Here is a 21,519-nt window from a genome sequence, read left to right on the forward strand (position 1 = left end):
TCATCGTCGTCGACACTGGTGTCAGTATCCGTGTCGACATCTACTTGTGCCACCTGAGATAGGGGGCGTTTCAGAGCCCCTGATGACTTTTGAGACACCTGGACAGGCACGAGCTGAAGACTCGGCTGTCCCACAGTCGGCATGTCGTCAAATTTTTTATGTAAGGAGTCTATACGTGCACTCATTTCCTGCCATAATACCATCCACTCAGGTGTCTGACCCCCAGGGGGTGACATCCCTGCTAAAGGCATCTGCTCCCCCTCCACATCATTATCCTCCTCAAACATGTCGACACAACCGTACCGACACACTCCACACACACAGGGAATGCTCCAACAGAGGACAGGACCCACAAAAGCCCTTTGGGGGGACAGAGTAAGAGTATGCCAGCACACACCAGAGCGCTATATATATATATATACAGGGACTAACTGAGTTTTGTCCCTAATAGCTGCTTTTCAATATAATATACTGTATACAGTGCCAATTTTAATGCCCCCCCCTCTCTTTTCCCTCTTACTGTACTGTAGAATTGCAGGGAAGAGCCAGGGAGCTTCCTTCCAGCCGAGCTGTGAGGAAAAAATGGCGCCAGTGTGCTGAGGAGATAGGCTCCGCCCCTTTTTCACGGCGTATTCTCCCGCTTTTTATGGGATTCTAGCAGGGGTATTTACCTCATATATAGCCCCAGGGGCTATATATTGAGGTATTTTAGCCAGCCAAGGTGTTTTTATTGCTGCCTCAGGGCGCCCCCCCCCCAGCGCCCTGCACCCTCAGTGACCGGAGTGTGAAGTGTGTATGAGGAGCAATGGCGCACAGCTGCAGTGCTGTGCGCTACCTTGGTGAAGACAGGATGTCTTCATGCCGCCGATTTTCCGGACCATCTTCTTGCTTCTGGCTCTGTAAGGGGGACGGCGGCGCGGCTCGGGGACCGAACATCAAGGCTGGGCCTGCGGTCGATCCATCTGGAGCTAATGGTGTCCAGTAGCCTAAGAAGCCCAATCCGGCTGCAAGCAGGCGAGTTCGCTTCTTCTCCCCTTAGTCCCTCGCTGCAGTGAGCCTGTTGCCAGCAGGTCTCACTGAAAATAACAAATTCTAAGACTATAACTTTCTAAGAGCTCAGGAGAGCCCCTAGTGTGCATCCAACCTCGGCCGGGCACGAAATCTAAACTGAGGCTTGGAGGAGGGTCATAGTGGGAGGAGCCAGTGCACACCAGGTAGTCCTAAATCTTTCTAGAGTGCCCAGCCTCCTTCGGAGCCCGCTATTCCCCATGGTCCTTACAGAGTTCCCAGCATCCACTAGGACGTCAGAGAAAAGTAATGTTCACTTTGTAAATACAATACTTTTTGTGCATCCGGAAACTTACTGCACACCACTCGTATTAAAGGTTACATTTTAAAAGAGGAGAAAGGGAGTTATCCAGATTGGCAAAGAAGCAGATTTTATGATCGTCCTTCTTCTCCAATAGCATGATATAGGTAGCTTCTCTTACTAGGTTTCAAGAACTGTTGCAAATGTGTTTTGGTTTCAGCAGTATGCAACACCGCAAAGCATCAGTGATGCAGAAATAATGAAATGACATTACACACATGCCCATACCTGTGGCATAAACTAATCTGACCCAATTTTCAACAGACTTGGGGGGGGGGGGGGGGGGGAGAAGCAGTCTGGTGCATGCTTCTCTTCGCCATTATGTCTTTCTGGTACGAGTCAGAGAACAACTGTAAATCTGAAGCTACTAAGATAAAAGATTTCTTCTGAGTGTTCTTGCCCACTTACAGCAATCTGACTTTTCATGTATGAAAAATTGGTCATTCCAAAGAGACTATCTCCTTGAAAATGCCAACAATGTAGTAAGAGAAAAGCTATCTATGCATAGTGTGTATTGAGTGATACCATCTAGCATTAAAATCATCTGAACATACTTTATACCCTCCTTTGTCTTCTAACTCAGTCTGCGAGGTGATTGGCAAGATTAGCCTCTTGATTACTATCCTTGGAGACAGTAAGCTCATGCCACATTTCGCACAGGAAACTTGAATTTTTCTTACAATTGCCTTATTCTCTTTGCTCCCTCTTAGTAAGGCCTCCGTGATGGGGCTTTTGTTTGGGGATGGTGCAGGGATCTTCCGTTGTCTCTTAGACGGGGTTGTTTTTCTAGTGCCACGAGAATCCTTACTTCGAGTCTGCATGTTAAGAAGCTGACTGCCAATACACCCGCTAACTGCAGAGCTGAACACATCTCTCTCTGCGGGAAGAATAGTCTTAAGTAAGTATACAGCTAAACAACCAATGAAACAAAAAAGAAAATATGTGATATAGGGAAGGCTAGTCTACGAGAAACATCCAAACAGGAACAGTATCTTATTAGGTTCTAATTGCAATTTAATTCATAGCAAGTTTGTGAGGCTGAAACGTCAATTAAGTCAAATAAAGATCTGATCGCACCAAACGACAAAACACAGACATGGCTGCAGCACTCTCACAAAGAGGCATCTGTGTCACGTCCAAAGATCAATGGGAGCACACTGGTCACAAGAGCCAGCTGTTTACTTCCACTGCTGGTAATCCAACTGAGACACTTCTCACAGACAGGGACAATGAAACCAGACAAATTAAAGAAGATGCCAGTTTTAGTTAATCAAGTAAGTACTGAAAAAGTCCATACACATTTCCCCACACAGTGGGGCAGATATATTAACCTGGAGAAGGCATAAGGAAGTGATAAACCAGTGATATGTGCAAGGTGATAAATGCACCAGCCAATCAGCTCCTAACTGTTAGTTTACATATGGGCGCTGATTGGTTGGTGTGTTATCACCTTGCACATATCATTGGTTTATCACTTCCTTATGCCTTCTCCAGGTTAATACATCTGCCCAGTGTGTGCTTTTAACAGAAAATTACAGTGGAAGTACATAGCTGGCTCCTATGTTTAAAGATTATTGTCCAGCAGACAGCTACAAGTCTTCCTGATAACACAGTATTACAGGTTGAGTCTCCCTTATCCAAAATGCTTGGGACCAGAGGTATTTTGGATATGGGATTTTTCCGTATTTTGGAATAATTGCATACCATAATGAGATATCATGGTGATGGGACCTAAATATAAGCACAGAATGCATTTATGTTACATATACACCTTATACACACAGCCTGAATGTCATTTTAGCCAATATTTTTTATAACTTTGTGCATTAAACAAAGTGTGTATACATTCACACAATTCATTTATGTTTCATATACACCTTATACACACAGCCTGAAGGTCATTTAATACAATATTTTTAATAACTGTGTATTAAACAAAGTTTGTGCACATTGAGCCATCAGAAAACAAAGGTTTCACTATCTCAATCTCACTCAAAAAAGTCCGTATTTCGGAATATTCCGTATTTCGGAATATTTGGATATGGGATACTCAACCTGTACCATAAAAAGTAGACTGAACCAGTGAGACTTATAATAAAATTTTAAAAAAAGTTAAGAAATACAATCTGTTCATAGACTTCAAACAAACGGCTTCTCTTAAAATGTACAAATATATTACTAATATAGTACACACAAATACATAGACACAAACATAAATACATTACAGCCAGAGGCCAGTCAACTCTGTGTTTGGTGCACACTTTGTGGGAGAAGACCTGAAGCTATATTGGGTCTGCTGTGAGAAGTATTCTTCCTCTTCTATTATATTGAGAGGAAAAAATAAGATTTTAAACCTACCGGTAAATCTTTTTCTCCTAGTCCGTAGAGGATGCTGGGGACTCCGTAAGGACCATGGGGTATATAGACGGGCTCCGCAGGAGACATGGGCACCTATAAAGAACTTTTAGTATGGGTGTGCACTGGCTCCTCCCTCTATGCCCCTCCTCCAGACCTCAGTTCGAGAACTGTGCCCAGAGGAGATGGACAATACGAGGAAAGGATTTTGTTAATCTAAGGGCAAGATTCATACCAGCCCACACCAATCATACCATATAACCTGGAATACCCAAAACCAGTTAACAGTATGAACAAACAGCAGCATCGGTCCAAGACCGATTCCAACTGTAACATAACCCTTATGTAAGCAATAACTATATACAAGTCTTGCAAATTTTCCGCACTGGGATGGGCGCCCAGCATCCTCTACGGACTAGGAGAAAAAGATTTACCGGTAGGTTTAAAATCTTATTTTCTCTTACGTCCTAGAGGATGCTGGGGACTCCGTAAGGACCATGGGGTTTATACCAAAGCTCCCAATCGGGCGGGAGAGTGCGGATGACTCTGTAGCACCGACTGAGCAAATGCTAGGTCCTCATCAGCCAGGGTATCAAACTTGTAGAATTTAGCAAAAAAGTGTTTGAACCCGACCAAGTCGCCGCTCGGCAAAGCTGTAATGTCGAGACGCCTCGGGCAGCTGCCCAAGAAGAGCCCACCTTCCTAGGGGAATGGGCCTTTACTGAATGTGGTAACAGCAATCCAGCCGTAACATAAGCCTGCTGAATCGTGTTACAGTTCCAGCGAGCAATAGTCTGCTTTGAAGCAGGCGCGCCAATCTTGTTGGCTGCATACAGGACAAACAGAGCCTCTGTTTTCCTAATTCTAGCCGTCCTGGCTACATGAATCTTTAAGGCCCTGACCACATCAAGGGACATGGAATCCCCCAAGTCACTCGTAGCCACAGACACCACGATAGGTTGGTTCATATGAAATGAAGACACCACCTTAGGTAAAAATTGAGGACGAGTCCTCAATTCTGCTCTAGCCACATGAAAAATCAAGTAGGGGCTCTTGCGAGACAATGCCGCCAATTCAGACACCCGCCTTGCCGAAGCTAAGGCCAATAACATGACCACCTTCCAGGTCAGAAATTTCAACTCAACCGTTTTAAGGGGTTCAAACCAGTGTGACTTAAGGAACTGTAACACCACGTTCAGGTCCCATGGCGCCACTGGGGCCACAAAAGGAGGCTGGATGTGTAGCACTCCCTTCACAAACGTCTGGACTTCTGGAAGAGAAGCCAATTCCTTCTGAAAGAATATCGATAAGGCCGAAATCTGTACCTTAACAGAGCCCAACTTCAGGCCCATATCCACTCCTGTCTGTAGAAAGTGGAGAAAACGGCCCAGGTGGAAATCTTCCGTAGGAGCATTCTTGGCTTCACACCAAGATACATACTTCCTCCAGATACGGTGATAATGTTTCGCCGTCACCTCCTTCCTAGCCTTTATTAGAGTAGGTATGACCTCCTCCAGAATACCCTTCTCAGCTAGGATCCGGCGTTGAACCCCCATGCCGTCAAACGTAACCGCGGTAAGTCTTGGAACGTGCAGGGTCCCTGCTGTAACAGGTCCTCCCTCAGCGGAAGAGGCCAAGGATCTTCTGCGAGCATCTCCTGAAGATCTGAGTACCAGGCCCTTCGAGGCCAGTCTGGAACATTGGGGCAGATGTATTAACCTGGAGAAGGCATAAGGAAGTGATAAACCAGTGATATGTGCAAGGTGATAAAGGCACCAGCCAATCAGATCCTAACTCTTAATTTACATATTGGAGCTGATTGGCTGGTTCATTTATCACCTTGCACATATCACTGGTTTATCACTACCTTATGCCTTTTCCAGGTTAATACATCTGCCCCAATGAGTATTGTCTGTACTCTTTTCCATCTTATGATCCTCAACACCTTTGTGATGAGAGGCAGAGGAGGAAACACATAGACCGACTGGAACACCCACGGCGTTACCAGAGCGTCTACTGCTATTGCCTGAGGGTCCCGGGACCTTGCACAGTATCTCCGAAGCTTCTTGTTGAGGCGTGACGCCAACATGTCTATTTGAGGAACTCCCCAGAGACCCGTTATCTCTGCAAAGACTTCTTGATGAAGTCCCCACTCTCCTGGATGGAGATCGTGTCTGATGAGGAAGTCTGCTTCCCAGTTGTCCACTCCCGGAATGAAGACAGCTGACAGAACGCCTACGTGATTTTCTGCCCAGCGAAGAATCCTGGTGGCTTCCGCCATAGCGACTCTGCTCCTTGTCCCGCCTTGGCGGTTCACATGAGCCACGGCTGTGACATTGACTGAGTCAGAACCGGTAGGTTGCGAAGAAGACCCTCCGCTTGTCGAAGGCCGTAGTATATGGCCCTTAATTCCAGCACGTCGATGTGCAGACAGGACTCCTGGCTTGACCATAGTCCTTGAAAGTTTCTTCCTTGGGTGACTGCTCCCCATCCTCGGAGGCTCGCGTCCGTGGTTACCAGAACCCAGTCCTGAGTGCCGAACCTGCGACCCTCTAGAAGGTGAGTACTTTGCAGCCACCATAGGAGAGACACCCTGGCCCTGGGGGACAGTGTTATTTTCTGATGTATTTGTAGATGGGACCCGGACCACTTGTCCAGAAGGTCCCATTGAAACGTCCTCGCATGGAACCTGCCGAAGAGAATGGCCTCGTAGGTTGCCACCATTTTCCCCAGAACTCGAGAGCATTAATGATCTGACACTCTTTTTGGCTTTAGCAGGTCTCGGACCATGTTCTGGAGGTCCTGGGCTGTTTCCAACGGGAGAAAAACCTTCTTTCGTTCCGTGTCTAGTATCATGCCTATTTATTTATTTATAAATATTTTTATATATTTATATAGCGCACACATATTCTGCATGGCTTTACAGAGATATTTGCTCATTCACATCAGTCTCTGCCCCAGTAGAGCTTACAATCTATACTCACTATCACATGTACACACATTCACGCTAGGTTTAATTTTGTTGGGAGCCAATTAACCTACCTGTATATTTTTGGATTGTGGGAGGAAACCGGAGTACCCGGAGGAAACCCACGCAAGTACGGGGAGAATATACAAACTCCACACAGTTAGGGCCATGGTGGGAATCGAACCCATGACCTCAGTGCTGTGAGGCAGTAATGCTAACCATTACACCATCCGTACTGCCCCAAGGAACGATAGTCGAGTTGTTGGAACCAACTGTGACTTTGGCAGATTGAGAATCCAACCGTGTTGCTGGAAAACTCTCAAAGAGAGTGACACGTTCTTCAGTAATTGATCTTTTGATCTCGCCTTTATCAGGAGATCGTCCAAGTATGGAATAATTGTGACTCCTTGCCTGCGCAGGATCACCATAATTTCCGCCATTATCTTGGTGAAAACCCTCGGGGCCGTTGAAAGCCCAAACGGCAACATCTGAAACTGGAAATGACAATCCTGTACCGCGAATCTCAGGTACTCCTGATGAGCAGGATATATGGGGACATGAAGGTAAGCATCCTTTATGTCCAGCGACACCATAAAATCCCCCCCTTCTAGGATGGCTATTACAGCTCGGAGTGATTCCATCTTGAATTTGAAACGTTTCAAGTACAGATTTAGGGATTTTAGATTTAAAATGGGCCTGACCGACCATCCGGCTTCGGGACCCAAAAAGAGGGTTGAATAGTACCCTTTACCCTGTTGACTCAGGGGAACCCCGATAATCACTTGCTGTTGACACAGCGTTTGAATTGCCGCTAACACTACTTCCCGCTCTGGGGTAGAAGCTGGTAAGGCCGACTTGAAAAATCGGCGTGGGGGCACCTCTTCGAATTCCAGCTTGTAGCCTTGGGAAACTATCTCCACCACCCAAGGATCTACGTCTGACCAAACCCAGACCTGGCTGAAGAGTCGAAGGCGTGCCACCACCGGTGCGGACTCCCGCAGTGGAGCCCCAGCGTCATGCGGTGGATTTTGTAGAATCCGGGGAGAACTTCTGTTCTTGGGAACCCGCCGCGGCAGGTGTTCTTTTCCCTCTACCCTTACCTCTGGCAAGGAAGGAGGAGCCCCGACCTCTTCTGGGCTTTTGCGACTGAAAGGACTGCATCTGATACTGTGGAGTTTTCTTTTGCTGTTGGGGAACAAAAGGTAAAAAGGTAGATTTACCTGCGGTAGCTGTGGAAACCAGGTCCGCGAGCCCATCCCCAAACACATCACCCTTATAGGGTAAAACCTCCATATGCTTTTTAGAATCCGCATCACCCGTCCATTGGCGGGTCCATAAGGATCGTCTCGTTGAAATAGCCATGGCATTGGCTCTGGAACCCAACAATCCAATGTCTCTTTGAGCGTCTCTCATATATAAGACTGCGTCTTTAATATGTGCTAAAGTTAGCAAAATAGTATCCCCATCTAGGGCATCAAGGTCAGCTGACAGGGTATCTGTCCAAGCTGCAACTGCACTACATACCCATGCCGACGCAATTGCCGGTCTAAGTAAAGTACTAGTATGTGTATAAATAGACTTTAATGTAGTCTCCTGCCTGCGGTCCGCAGGGTCCTTGAGGGCCGCTGTATCTGGAGACGGCAGCGCCACCTTCTTGGACAGACGTGTTAGAGCCTTGTCCACTATGGGAGAGGATTCCCAACGTGCCCTGTCCTGTGTAGGGAAAGGGTACGCCATAAGAACCCTTTTGGGAATCTGCAGTCTCTTATCTGGAGATTCCCAAGCTTTTTCAAATAACTCATTAAGTTCATGAGATGGAGGAAAGTTTACCACAGGTTTCTTTTCCTTATACATGTGCACCATCGTGTCGGGAACAGAGGGGTCGTCTGTGATATGCAAAACATCTTTTATTGCAATAATCATATACTGAAAAGTTTTTGCCACCCTAGGGTGCAATCTAGCATCATCATAGACCTCAGTTATAGAACTGTGCCCAGAGGAGACGGACAGTACGAGGAAAGGATTTTTGTTAATCTAAGGGCGAGATACATACCAGCCCACACCATACACACCGTACAACATGGTATATACTAAACCAGTTAACAGCATGAAAAAACAGCATCAGCCAGAGACTGATCTCAACTGTAACATAACCCTTACGTAAGCAACAACTATATACAAGTCTTGCAGAATTTGTCCGCACTGGGACGGGCGCCCAGCATCCTCTACGGATTAGGAGAAAAAGATTTACCGGTAGGTTTAAAATCTTATTTTCTCTTACGTCCTAGAGGATGCTGGGGACTCAGTAAGGACCATGGGGATTATACCAAAGCTCCAAACCGGGCGGGAGAGTGCGGATGACTCTGCAGCACCGATTGAGCAAACATGAGGTCCTCATCAGTCAGGGTATCAAACATGTAGAATTTTGCAAAAGTGTTTGAACCCGACCAAGTAGCTGCTCGGCAAAGCTGCAATGCCGAGACGCCCTTGGGCAGCCGCCCAAGAAGAGCCCATCTTCCTAATGGAATGGGCCTTTACCGAATTTGGTAACGGCAATCCAGCCGTAGAATGAGCCTGCTGAATCGTGTTACAGATCCAGCGGGCAATAGACTGCTTAGAAGCAGGAGCGCCAACCTTGTTGGCTGCATACAGGACAATTCTCGGGGCCCTGGAAAGTCCAAACAGCAACGTCTGAAACTGGTAATGACAATCCTATACAGCGAATCTCAGGTACGCCTGATGAGGCGGATATATGGGGACATGAAGGTATGTATCCTTTATGTCTAGTGACACCATAAAATCCCCTCCTTTCCAGGCTGGAGATCACTGCCCAGAGAGATTCCATCTTGAATTTGAACCTTTTCAAATATAGGTTTAGGGATTTTAGATTCAGAATTGGTCTGACCGAGCCATCCGGCTTCGGGACCACAAACAGGGTTGAATAAAACCCTTTCCCCTGTTGCACTAGGGGAACCTTGATAATCACCTGCTGTTGACACAGCTTTTGTATGGCAGCTGAAACTATTTCCCTCTCTGGGGGAGAAGCTGGCAAGGGCGATTTGAAAAATCGGTTTGGAGGCACGTCTTCGAACTCCAGATTGTAGCCTTGGGATACAATTTCGACCACCCAAGGATCCAAATCCGACTGAACCCAGACTTGGCTGAAGAGTCGAAGACGTGCCCCCAATGGTGCGGACTCCCGTAGCGGAGCCCCAGCGTCATGCGGTGGATTGTGTAGAGGCCGGGGAGGATTTTTGTTCCTGGGAACTAGCCATAGCTGGTGTTCTTTTCCCTCTACCTCTGGCGAGGAAGGAGGAGCCACGACCCTTTCTGAACTTATGCGACCGAAAAGGACTGCCTCTGGTATTGAGGTGTTTTCTTTTCCTGTGGTGGAACGCAAGGCAAAAAAGACGACTTACCCGCGGTAGCTGTGGAAACCAGGTCCGCGAGGCCCTCCCCAAATAAAAGTTCACCTTTGTAAGGCAAAGCCTCCATATGTCTCTTTGAATCAGCATCACCTGTCCATTGACAGGTCCACAGGGACCTTCTAGCAGAAACTGCCATGTCATTGGCTCTTGAACCCAACAGCCAAATATCTCTCGCAGCTTCTCTCATATATAATGCTGCGTCCTTGATGTGACCTAAGGTCAACAAAATACTATCTTTATCTAGGTGTTAAAGTCAGATGACAAGTTATCTGCCCACGCTGCAATTGCGCTACCCACCCATGCCGACTCTACTGCAGGTCTGAGCAGGGCTCCCGTAGTCGCATAAATTGATTTTAAGGTAGTGCCACCTTTTTGGACAAGCGCGTCAAGGCCCCGTCCACCGTGGGCGAGGATTCCCACCGTAACCTGTCCTTTGAGGGGAAAGTATACGCCATAATAATACTCTTGGGAACCTGCAGCCACTTGTCTGACCTTCAGCATATGAGATGGGGAAAACGTTACCTCAGGTTTCTTTTCCTTAAACATGCAGACCCTCGTGGCAGGGACAGAGGGGTCCTCTGTGATATGCAAAACATCTTTTATTGCAATAATCATATATTGAATACTCTTGGCCACCCTGGGGTGTAACCTTGCAACATCATAGTCGACACTGGAGTCAGAATCCGTGTCGGTATCAGTGTCTGCTACCTGGTAAAAGGGACGTTTATGGGACCCTGAAGGGTCTTGTGACACAATCAAAGCCATGGAATGACTCCCTGCTTTGTCCTTGGACTCTGCGTTGTCCAATCTCTTATGTAACAAAGTCACATTAGCATTTAACACATTCCACATGTCCACCCAATCAGGTGTCGGCTGTGCCGACGGAGACACCACCACAATCTGCTCTGCATCCTCCCTAGACTAGCCTTCCGCTTCAGACATGTCGACACACACGTACTGACACCCCCACACACACTGGGATACCTGAATATGGGCACAGACCCACAATAAGGCCCTTTGGAGAGACAGAGAGCACACACCCAGCGCCACTAGATACTGAAACGAAGTCCCAGCCTGTATAGCGCTTTTATACATAAATTAGCACCAAATAAATGTGGCGCCCCCCCCCCCCTCGTTTTTTTCCCCCGTTACTTGTACAGCAGGGGAGAGTCCGGGAGCAGCTACTCTGTGGAGAAAATGGCGCTGGTTAGTGCTGGAGGATCAAGCTCCGCCCTCTCGACGGCGGGCTTCGGTCCCGCTATTTTTCTTTATACTGGCAGGGGAATTTTCATATACTGCCTCCGCAGTATCTATTTATGTGCCAGGCTTATGTGAGGTAAAAATCGCTGCCCAGGGCGCCACCCCTGTGCCCTGCACCCTTGCTGTGCCTGTGTGTGATGTGGGAGCAATGGCGCGCAGTGTGACCGCTGCGTGGTACCTCATGAAGAACCGAAGTCTTCTGCAGCCTTTGAAGTCTTCTTGCTTCTTATACTTACACGGCTTCTAGCTTCCGGCTCTGTGAGGAGGACGGCGGCACGGCTCTGGGACGAACAGCAAGGATGACACATGTGTTCCGACCCTCTGGAGCTAATGGTGTCCAGTAGCCTAAGAAGCAGAGCCTATCAGTAAAGTAGGTCTGCTTCTCTCCCCTCAGTCCCACGAAGCAGGGAGCCTGTTGCCAGCAGTGCTCCCTGAAAATAAAAAACCTAACAAAAGTCTTTTCAGAGAAACTCAGAGCTCCCCTGTAGTGCATCCAGTCTCCTCTGGGCACAGGATCTAACGGAGGTCTGGAGGAGGGGCATAGAGGGAGGAGCCAGTTAACACACATCTGAAGTCTTGGAGTGCCCATGTCTCCTGTGGAGCCAGTCTATACCCCATGGTCCTTACGGAGTCCCCAGTATCCTCTAGGACGTAAGAGAAAAACATATCTCCACCATCTCATTACATATTGATGTGTACTTACCCAAAAGTTGTCAGTTTAAGACGAAACGCATAGGGTTGTTTTGTGCAATACCATCGAGTCTGTGAGGAACCTACCTTGAGCTCACACTCAGAAGGGTGTAGGTGGGGTTTGGTGTCATCTCTCTTGTATTGGTGGTGGTCATTTGACACTTTTTTTTTATATGCAAGCAATTTTAAGTATTTTCAAACAAAAAAAATAAGAATTTACTTACCGATAATTCTATTTCTCGTAGTCCGTAGTGGATGCTGGGGACTCCGTCAGGACCATGGGGAATAGCGGCTCCGCAGGAGACAGGGCACAAAAGTAAAAGCTTTAGGATCAGGTGGTGTGCACTGGCTCCTCCCCCTATGACCCTCCTCCAAGCCTCAGTTAGGATACTGTGCCCGGACGAGCGTACACAATAAGGAAGGATTTTGAATCCCGGGTAAGACTCATACCAGCCACACCAATCACACTGTACAACCTGTGATCTGAACCCAGTTAACAGCATGATAACAGCGGAGCCTCTGAAAAGATGGCTCACAACAATAATAACCCGATTTTTGTAACAATAACTATGTACAAGTATTGCAGACAATCCGCACTTGGGATGGGCGCCCAGCATCCACTACGGACTACGAGAAATAGAATTATCGGTAAGTAAATTCTTATTTTCTCTGACGTCCTAAGTGGATGCTGGGGACTCCGTCAGGACCATGGGGATTATACCAAAGCTCCCAAACGGGCGGGAGAGTGCGGATGACTCTGCAGCACCGAGTGAGAGAACTCCAGGTCCTCCTCAGCCAGGGTGTGCCCCTGACCAATTAGCAGCTCGGCAAAGTTGTAAAGCCGAGACCCCTCGGGCAGCCGCCCAAGATGAGCCCACCTTCCTTGTGGAATGGGCATTTACATATTTTGGCTGTGGCAGGCCTGCCACAGAATGTGCAAGCTGAATTGTACTACACATCCAACTAGCAATCGTCTGCTTAGAAGCAAGAGCACCCAGTTTGTTGGGTGCATACAGGATAACAGCAAGTCAGTTTTCCTGACTCCAGCCGTCCTGGAAACCTATATTTTCAGGGCCCTGACAACATCTAGCAACTTGGAGTCCTCCAAGTCCCTAGTATCCGCAGGTACCACAATAAGCTGGTTCAGGTGAAACGCTGACACCACCTTAGGGAGAAACTGGGGACGAGTCCGCAGCTCTGCCCTGTCCGAATGGACAATCAGATATGGGCTTTTGTGAGACAAAGCCGCCAATTCTGACACTCGCCTGGCCGAGGCCAGGGCCAACAGCATGGTCACTTTCCATGTGAGATATTTCAAATCCACAGATTTGAGCGGTTTAAACCAATGTGATTTGAGGAATCCCAGAACTACGTTGAGATCCCACAGTGCCACTGGAGGCACAAAAGGGGGTTGTATATGCAGTACTCCCTTGACAAACTTCTGGACTTCAGGAACTGAAGCCAATTCTTTCTGGAAGAAATTCGACAGGGCCGAAATTTGAACCTTAATGGACCCCAATTTGAGGCACATAGACACTCCTCTGTTTACAGGAAATGTAGGAATCGACCGAGTTGAAATTCCTCCGTGGGGGCCTTCCTGGCCTCACACCATGCAACATATTTTCGCCAAATGCGGTGATAATGTTGTGTGGTCACCTCCTTCCTGGCTCTGACCAGGGTAGGGATGACCTCTTCCGGAATGCCTTTTTCCCTTAGGATCCGGCGTTCAACCGCCATGCCGTCAAACGCAGCCGCGGTAAGTCTTGGAACAGACATGATCCTTGCTGAAGCAAGTCCCTTCTTAGTATCTCTTGAAGTTCCGGGTACCAAGTCCTTCTTGGCCAATCCGGAGCCACGAGTATAGTTCTTACTCCTCTCCTTCTTATAATTCTCAGTACCTTGGGTATGAGAGGCAGAGGAGGGAACACATACACCGACTGGTACACCCACGGTGTTACCAGAGCGTCCCAGCTATTGCCTGAGGGTCTCTTGACCTGGCGCAATACCTGTCCAGTTTTTTGTTCAGACGGGACGCCATCATGTCCACCTTTGGTCTTTCCCAACGGTTCACAATCATGTGGAAGACTTCCAGATGAAGTCTCCACTCTCCCGGGTGGAGTTCTTTCCTGCTGAGGAAGTCCGCTCCCCAGTTGTCCACTCCCGGAATGAACACCGCTGACAGTGTTATCACATGATTTTTCGCCCAGCGAAGAATCCTTGCTGCCATTGCCCTCCTGCTTCTTGTGCCGCCCTGTCTGTTTACGTGGGCGACTGCCGTGATGTTGTCCGACTGGATCAGCACCGGTTGACTTTGAAGCAGAGGTCTTCCTAGGCTCAGAGCATTGTAAATTGCCCTTAGCTCCAGTATATTTATGTGGAGAGAAGTCTCCAGACTTGACCACACTTCTAGGAAATTTCTTCCCTGTGTGACTGCTCCCCAGCCTCTCAGGCTGGCATCCGTGGTCACCAGGACCCAGTCCTGAATGCCGAATCTGCTGCCCTCTAGTAGATGAGCACTCTGCAGCCACCACAGAAGAGACACCCTTGTCCTTGGAGACAGGATTATCCGCTGATGCATCTGAAGATGCGATCCGGACCATTCGTCCAGCAGATCCCACTGAAAAATTCTTTCGTGAAATCTGCCGAATGGAATCGCTTCGTAAGAAGCCACCATTTTTCCCAGGACTCTTGTGCATTGATGCACTGACACTTGGCCTGGTTCTAGGAGGTTCCTAACTAGCTCGGATAACTCCCAGGCTTTCTCCTCCGGGAGAAACACCTTTTTCTGGACTGTGTCCAGAATCATCCCTAGTAACAGCAGACGTGTCGTCGGAATCAGCTGCGATTTTGGAATATTTAGAATCCACCCGTGCTGTCGTAGAACTACTTGAGATAGTGCTACTCCGACCTCCAACTGTTCTCTGGACCTTGCCCTTATCAGGAGATCGTCCAAGAAAGGGATAATTAAGACGCCTTTTCTTTGAAGAAGAATCATCATTTCGGCCATTACCTTGGTAAAGACCCGGGGTGCCGTGGACAATCCAAACGGCAGCGTCTGAAACTGATAGTGACAGTTCTGTACCACGAACCTGAGGTACCCTTGGTGAGAAGGGCAATTTGGGACATGGAGGTAAGCATCCTTGATGTCCAGGGACACCATATAGTCCCCTTCTTCCTGGTTCGCTATCACTGCTCTGAGTGACTCCATCTTGATTTGAACCTTTGTATGTAAGTGTTCAAAGATTTCAGATTTAGAATAGATCTCACCGAGCCGTCTGGCTTCAGTACCACAAATAGTGTGGAATAATACCCTTTTCCTTGTTGTAGGAGGGGTACTTTGATTATCACCTGCTGGGAATACAGCTTGTGAATTGTTTCCAATAATGCCTCCCTGTCGGAGGGAGACGTTGGTAAAGCAGATTTCAGGAACCTGCGAGGGGGAGACGTCTCGAATTTCCAATCTGTACCCCTGGGATACTACTTGTAGGATCCAGGGGTCCACTTGCGAGTGAGCCCACTGCGCGCTGAAACTCTTGAGACGACCCCCCCCCCACCGCACCTGAGTCCGCTTGTACGGCCCCAGCGTCATGCTGAGGACTTGGCAGAAGCGGTGGAGGGCTTCTGTTCCTGGGAAGGGGCTGCCTGCTGCAGTCTTCTTCCGTTCCTCTACCCCTGGGCAGATATGACTGGCCTTTTGCCCGCTTGCCCTTATGGGGACGAAAGGACTGAGGCTGAAAAGACGGTGTCTTTTTCTGCTGAGATGTGACTTGGGGTAAAAAGGTGGATTTTCCAGCTGTTGCCGTGGCCACCAGGTCCGATGGACCGACCCAAATAACTCCTCCCCTTTATACGGCAATACTTCCACGTGCCGTTTGGAATCTGCATCACCTGACCACTGTCGTGTCCATAAACATCTTCTGGCAGATATAGACATCGCACCTACTCTTGATGCCAGAGTGCAAATATCCCTCTGTGCATCTCGTATATATAGAAATGCTCTATAGTCAATAAAATACTGTCCCTGTCAAGGGTATCAATATTTTCAGTCAGGGAATCCGACCAAGCCACCCCAGCGCTGCACATCCAGGCTGAGGCGATCGCTGGTCGCAGTATAACACCAGTATGTGTGTATATACTTTTTAGGATATTTTTCAGCCTCCTATTAGCTGGCTCCTTGAGGGCGGCCGTATCTGGAGACGGTAACGCCACTTGTTTTGATAAGCGTGTGAGCGCCTTTAATTTTCTATCGGGGGAAACCCACGCATCATCACACACTTCAATTAATTTATCTGATTCAGGAAAAACTACAGGCAGTTTTTTCACACCCCACATAATACCCTTTTTTGTGGTACTTGTAGTATCAGAAAATAAGAATTTACTTACCGATAATTCTATTTCTCGGAGTCCGTAGTGGATGCTGGGGTTCCTGAAAGGACCATGGGGAATAGCGGCTCCGCAGGAGACAGGGCACAAAAGTAAAGCTTTCCGATCAGGTGGTGTGCACTGGCTCCTCCCCCTATGACCCTCCTCCAAGCCAGTTAGGTACTGTGCCCGGACGAGCGTACACAATAAGGGAGGAATTTTGAATCCCGGGTAAGACTCATACCAGCCACACCAATCACACCGTACAACTTGTGATCTAAACCCAGTTAACAGTATGATAACAGCGGAGCCTCTGAAAAGATGGCTCACAACAATAATAACCCGATTTTTGTAACTATGTACAAGTATTGCAGATAATCCGCACTTGGGATGGGCGCCCAGCATCCACTACGGACTCCGAGAAATAGAATTATCGGTAAGTAAATTCTTATTTTCTCTATCGTCCTAGTGGATGCTGGGGTTCCTGAAAGGACCATGGGGATTATACCAAAGCTCCCAAACGGGCGGGAGAGTGCGGATGACTCTGCAGCACCGAATGAGAGAACTCCAGGTCCTCCTTAGCCAGGGTATCAAATTTGTAGAATTTAGCAAACGTGTTTGCCCCTGACCAAGTTGCTGCTCGGCAAAGTTGTAAAGCCGAGACCCCTCGGGCAGCCGCCCAAGATGAGCCCACCTTCCTTGTGGAATGGGCATTTACATATTTTGGCTGTGGCAGGCCTGCCACAGAATGTGCAAGCTGAATTGTATTACACATCCAACTAGCAATAGTCTGCTTAGAAGCAAGAGCACCCAGTTTGTTGGGTGCATACAGGATAACAGCAAGTCAGTTTTCCTGACTCCAGCCGTCCTGGAACATATTTTCAGGGCCCTGACAACATCTAGCAACTTGGAGTCCTCCAAGTCCCTAGTAGGTGCAAGGCACCACAATAAGCTGGTTCAGGTGAAACACTGACACCACCTTAGGGAGAGAACTGGGGACGAGTCCGCAGCTCTGCCCTGTCCGAATGGACAAACAGATATGGGCTTTTTTGAGAAAAAACCACCAATTTGACACTCGCCTGGTCCAGGCCAGGGCCAAGAGCATGGTCACTTTTCATATGAGATGCTTCAAATCCACAGATTTGACTGGTTTTAAACCAATGTGATTTGAGGAATCCCAGAACTACGTTGAGATCCCACAGTGCCACTGGAGGCACAAAAGGGGGTTGTATATGCAATACTCCCTTGACAAACTTCTGGACTTCAGGAACTGAAGCCAATTCTTTCTGGAAGAAAATCGACAGGGCCGAAATTTGAACCTTAATGGACCCCAATTTGAGGCCCATAGACACTCCTGTTTGCAGGAAATGCAGGAAACGACCGAGTTGAAATTTCTTTGTGGGGCCTTCCTGGCCTCACACCACGCAACATATTTTCGCCACATGTGGTGATAATGTTGTGCGGTCACCTCCTTTCTGGCTTTGACCAGGGTAGGAATGACCTCTTCTGGAATGCCTTTTTCCCTTAGTATCCGGCTTTCCACCGCCATGCCGACAAACGCAGCTGCGGTAAGTCTTGGAACAGACATGGTACTTGCTGAAGCAAGTCCCTTCTTAGCGGCAGAGGCCATAAGACCTCTGTAAGCATCTCTTGAAGTTCCGGGTACCAAGTCCTTCTTGGCCAATCCGGAGCCATGAGTATAGTTCTTACTCCTCTACGTCTTATAATTCTCAGCACCTTAGGTATGAGAAGCAGAGGAGGGAACACATACACCGACTGGTACACCCACGGTGTTACCAGAACGTCCACAGCTATTGCCTGAGGGTCTCTTGACCTGGCGCAATACCTGTCCCGTTTTTTTGTTCAGACGGGACGCCATCATGTCCACCTTTGGTATTTCCCAACGGTTTACAATCATGTGGAAAAAACTTCCCGATGAAGTTTCCACTCTCCCGGGTGGAGGTCGTGCCTGCTGAGGAAGTCTGCTTCCCAGTTTCCATTCCCGGGATGAAACACTGCTGACAGTGCTATCACATGATTTTCCGCCCAGCGAAAAGTCCTTGCAGTTTTTGCCATTGCCCTCCTGCTTCTTGTGTCGCCCTGTCTGTTTACGTGGGCGACTGCCGTGATGTTTTTCCCACTGGATCAATACCGGCTGACCTTGAAGCAGAGGTCTTGCTAAGCTTAGAGCATTATAAATTTACCCTTAGCTCCAGTATATTTATGTGGAGAAAAGTCTCCAGACTTGATCACACTCCCTGGAAATTTTTTCCTTGTGTGACTGCTCCCCAGCCTCACGGGCTGGGCTCCGTGGTCACCAGCATCCAATCCTGAATGCCGAATCTGCGGCCCTCTAGAAGATGAGCACTCTATAACCACCACAGGAGAGACACCCTTGTCCTTGGATATAGGGTTATCCGCTGATGCATCTGAAGATGCGATCCGGACCATTTGTCCAGCAGATCCCACTGAAAAGTTCTTGCGTGAAATCTGCCGAATGGAATTGCTTCGTAGGAAGCCACCATTTTTACCAGGACCCTTGTGCAATGATGCACTGTTTTTAGGAGGTTCCTGACTAGCTCGGTTAACTCCCTGGCTTTCTCTTCCGGGAGAAACACCTTTTTCTGGACTGTGTCCAGAATCATCCCTAGGCACAGCAGACGTGTCGTCGGGATCAGCTGCGATTTTGGAATATTTAGAATCCACCCGTGCTGTTGTAGCAGTATCCGAGATAGTGCTACTCCGACCTCCAACTGTTCCCTGGACTATGCCCTTATCAGGAGATCGTCCAAGTAAGGGATAATTAAGACGCCTTTTCTTCGAAGAAGAATCATCATTTCGGCCATTACCTTGGTAAAGACCCGGGGTGCCGTGGACAATCCAAACGGCAGCGTCTGAAACTGATAGTGACAGTTCTGCACCACGAACCTGAGGTACCCTTAGTGAGAAGGGCAAATTTGGGACATAGAGGTAAGCATCCTTGATGTCCCGGGACACTATATAGTCCCCTTCTTCCTGGTTCGTTATCACTGCTCTGAGTGACTCCATCTTGATTTGAACCTTTGTAAGTGTTCAAAAAATTTTTTAGAATAAGTCTCACCTAGCCTTCTGGCTTCAGTACCACAATATAGTGTGGAATAATACCCCTTTTCTTGTAGTAGGAGGGGTAATTTAATTATCACCTGCTGGGAATACAGCTTGTGAATTTTTTCCCATACTGCCTCCTTGTCGGAGGGAGACCTTGGTAAAGCAGACTTCAGGAGCCTGCGAAGGGGAAACGTCTCGACATTCCAATCTGTACCCCTGGGATACTACTTGTAGGATCCAGGGGTCCTGTACGGTCTCAGCGCCATGCTGAGAACTTGTCAGAAGCGGTGGAACGCTTCTGTTCCTGGGAATGGGCTGCCTGCTGCAGTCTTCTTCCCTTTCCTCTATCCCTGGGCAGATATGATCTTATAGGGACGAAAGGACTGAGGCTGAAAAGACGGTGTCTTTTTCTGCAGAGATGTGACTTAGGGTAAAAACGGCGGATTTTCCAGCAGTTGCCGTGGCCACCAGGTCCGATGGACCGACCCCAAATAACTCCTCTTCCTTTATACGGCAATACACCTTTGTGCCGTTTGGAATCTGCATCACCTGACCACTGTCGTGTCCATAACATCTTCTGGCAGATATGGACATCGCATTTACTCTTGATGCCAGAGTGCAAATATCCCTCTGTGCATCTCGCATATATAGAAATGCATCCTTTAAATGCTCTATAGTCAATAAAATACTGTCCCTGTCAAGGGTATCAATATTTTTAGTCAGGGAATCCGACCAAGCCACCCCAGCTCTGCACATCCAGGCTGAGGCGATCGCTGGTCGCAGTATAACACCAGTATGTGTGTATATACTTTTTATGATATTTTCCAGCCTCCTGTCAGCTGGTCCTTGAGGACGGCCCTATCTATAGACGGTACCGCCACTTGTTTTGATAAGCGTGTGAGCGCCTTATCCACCCTAAGGGGTGTTTCCCAACGCGCCCTAACTTCTGGCGGGAAAGGGTATACCGCCCATAATTTTCTATCGGGGGGAACCCACGCATCATCACACACTTTATTTAATTTATCTGATTCAGGAAAAACTACGGTAGTTTTTTCACATCCCACATAATACCCTCTTTTGTGGTACTTGTAGTATCAGAAATATGTAACACCTCCTTCATTGCCTTTAACGTGTGGCCCTAATAAGGAATACGTTTGTTTATTCACCGTCGACACTGGATTCAGTGTCCCTGTCTGTGTCTGTGTCGACCGACTAAAGTAAACAGGCGTTTTAAAAACCCCTGACGGTGTTTTTGAGACGTCTGGAACGGTACTAATTGTTTGTCGGCCGTCTCATGTCGTCAACCGACCTTGCAGCGTGTTGACATTATCACGTAATTCCCTAAATAAGCCATCCATTCCGGTGTCGACTCCCTAGAGAGTGACATCACCATTACAGGCAATTGCTCCGCCTCCTCACCAACATCGTCCTCATACATGTCGACACACACGTACCGACACACAGCACACACACAGGGAATGCTCTGATAGAGGACAGGACCCTATACAGAAACCTAGGGCGATCCGGCACCGGATGGACTAATCAGGAAAAATGCTAGCATTAGAGAAGAGAAAACCAAATTTGGACAATAAAACCCGGAAGTGAACAAGCCCCAGGGCGAAACGCGTCTTCCGCATCCAGGCACAGGGGTCTCGTCGACACTACCGCATCTTGGCATTTAGCCATATTTACCTTCCTTGCTCTCTTGGCTTCCTCATATCTCTGGTGAAACCGTAAGCCCCACTATCCAGTGGCTGCATGCCACGGATAGCAACTCCTATTGCAATTCTCAGCAGCACTGTCTTAATTATCTTGCATTGAGTGTACAGCATAGGGGTGATTGATCAGAGGTCTGCATTAGCATTTATCTAGCATCTAGCATACTATTGGAAATCAGCTTATATTTTAAAGCGTTACCAGTTCACACATATGACGAATATATCTGTTATATTTATGAATGTGTTGGTTTCCATCTATTTCTATTCCTGCCTCCTCACAGC

General features: G+C 48.0%; 1 protein-coding gene across 3 annotated transcripts in view; it reads right to left on the bottom strand.

The window, feature by feature from the left end:
• SLF2 (SMC5-SMC6 complex localization factor 2) overlaps positions 1 to 21,519 on the bottom strand; it is a 317,833-nt gene that overhangs the window by 264,389 nt on the left and 31,925 nt on the right. The window contains exon 3 of one of the 3 annotated variants that reach the window (XM_063961913.1): positions 2,050 to 2,246. The exons of 1 other annotated variant lie outside the window; for it this stretch is intronic. In XM_063961913.1, the coding sequence (XP_063817983.1) occupies positions 2,050 to 2,246 (197 nt within the window). One more of the 3 variants, XM_063961914.1, reaches the window with a different exon arrangement.

The sequence above is a fragment of the Pseudophryne corroboree genome, chromosome 3 (genome assembly GCF_028390025.1).
Source record: "Pseudophryne corroboree isolate aPseCor3 chromosome 3, aPseCor3.hap2, whole genome shotgun sequence".
Lineage (NCBI taxonomy): Eukaryota > Metazoa > Chordata > Amphibia > Anura > Myobatrachidae > Pseudophryne > Pseudophryne corroboree.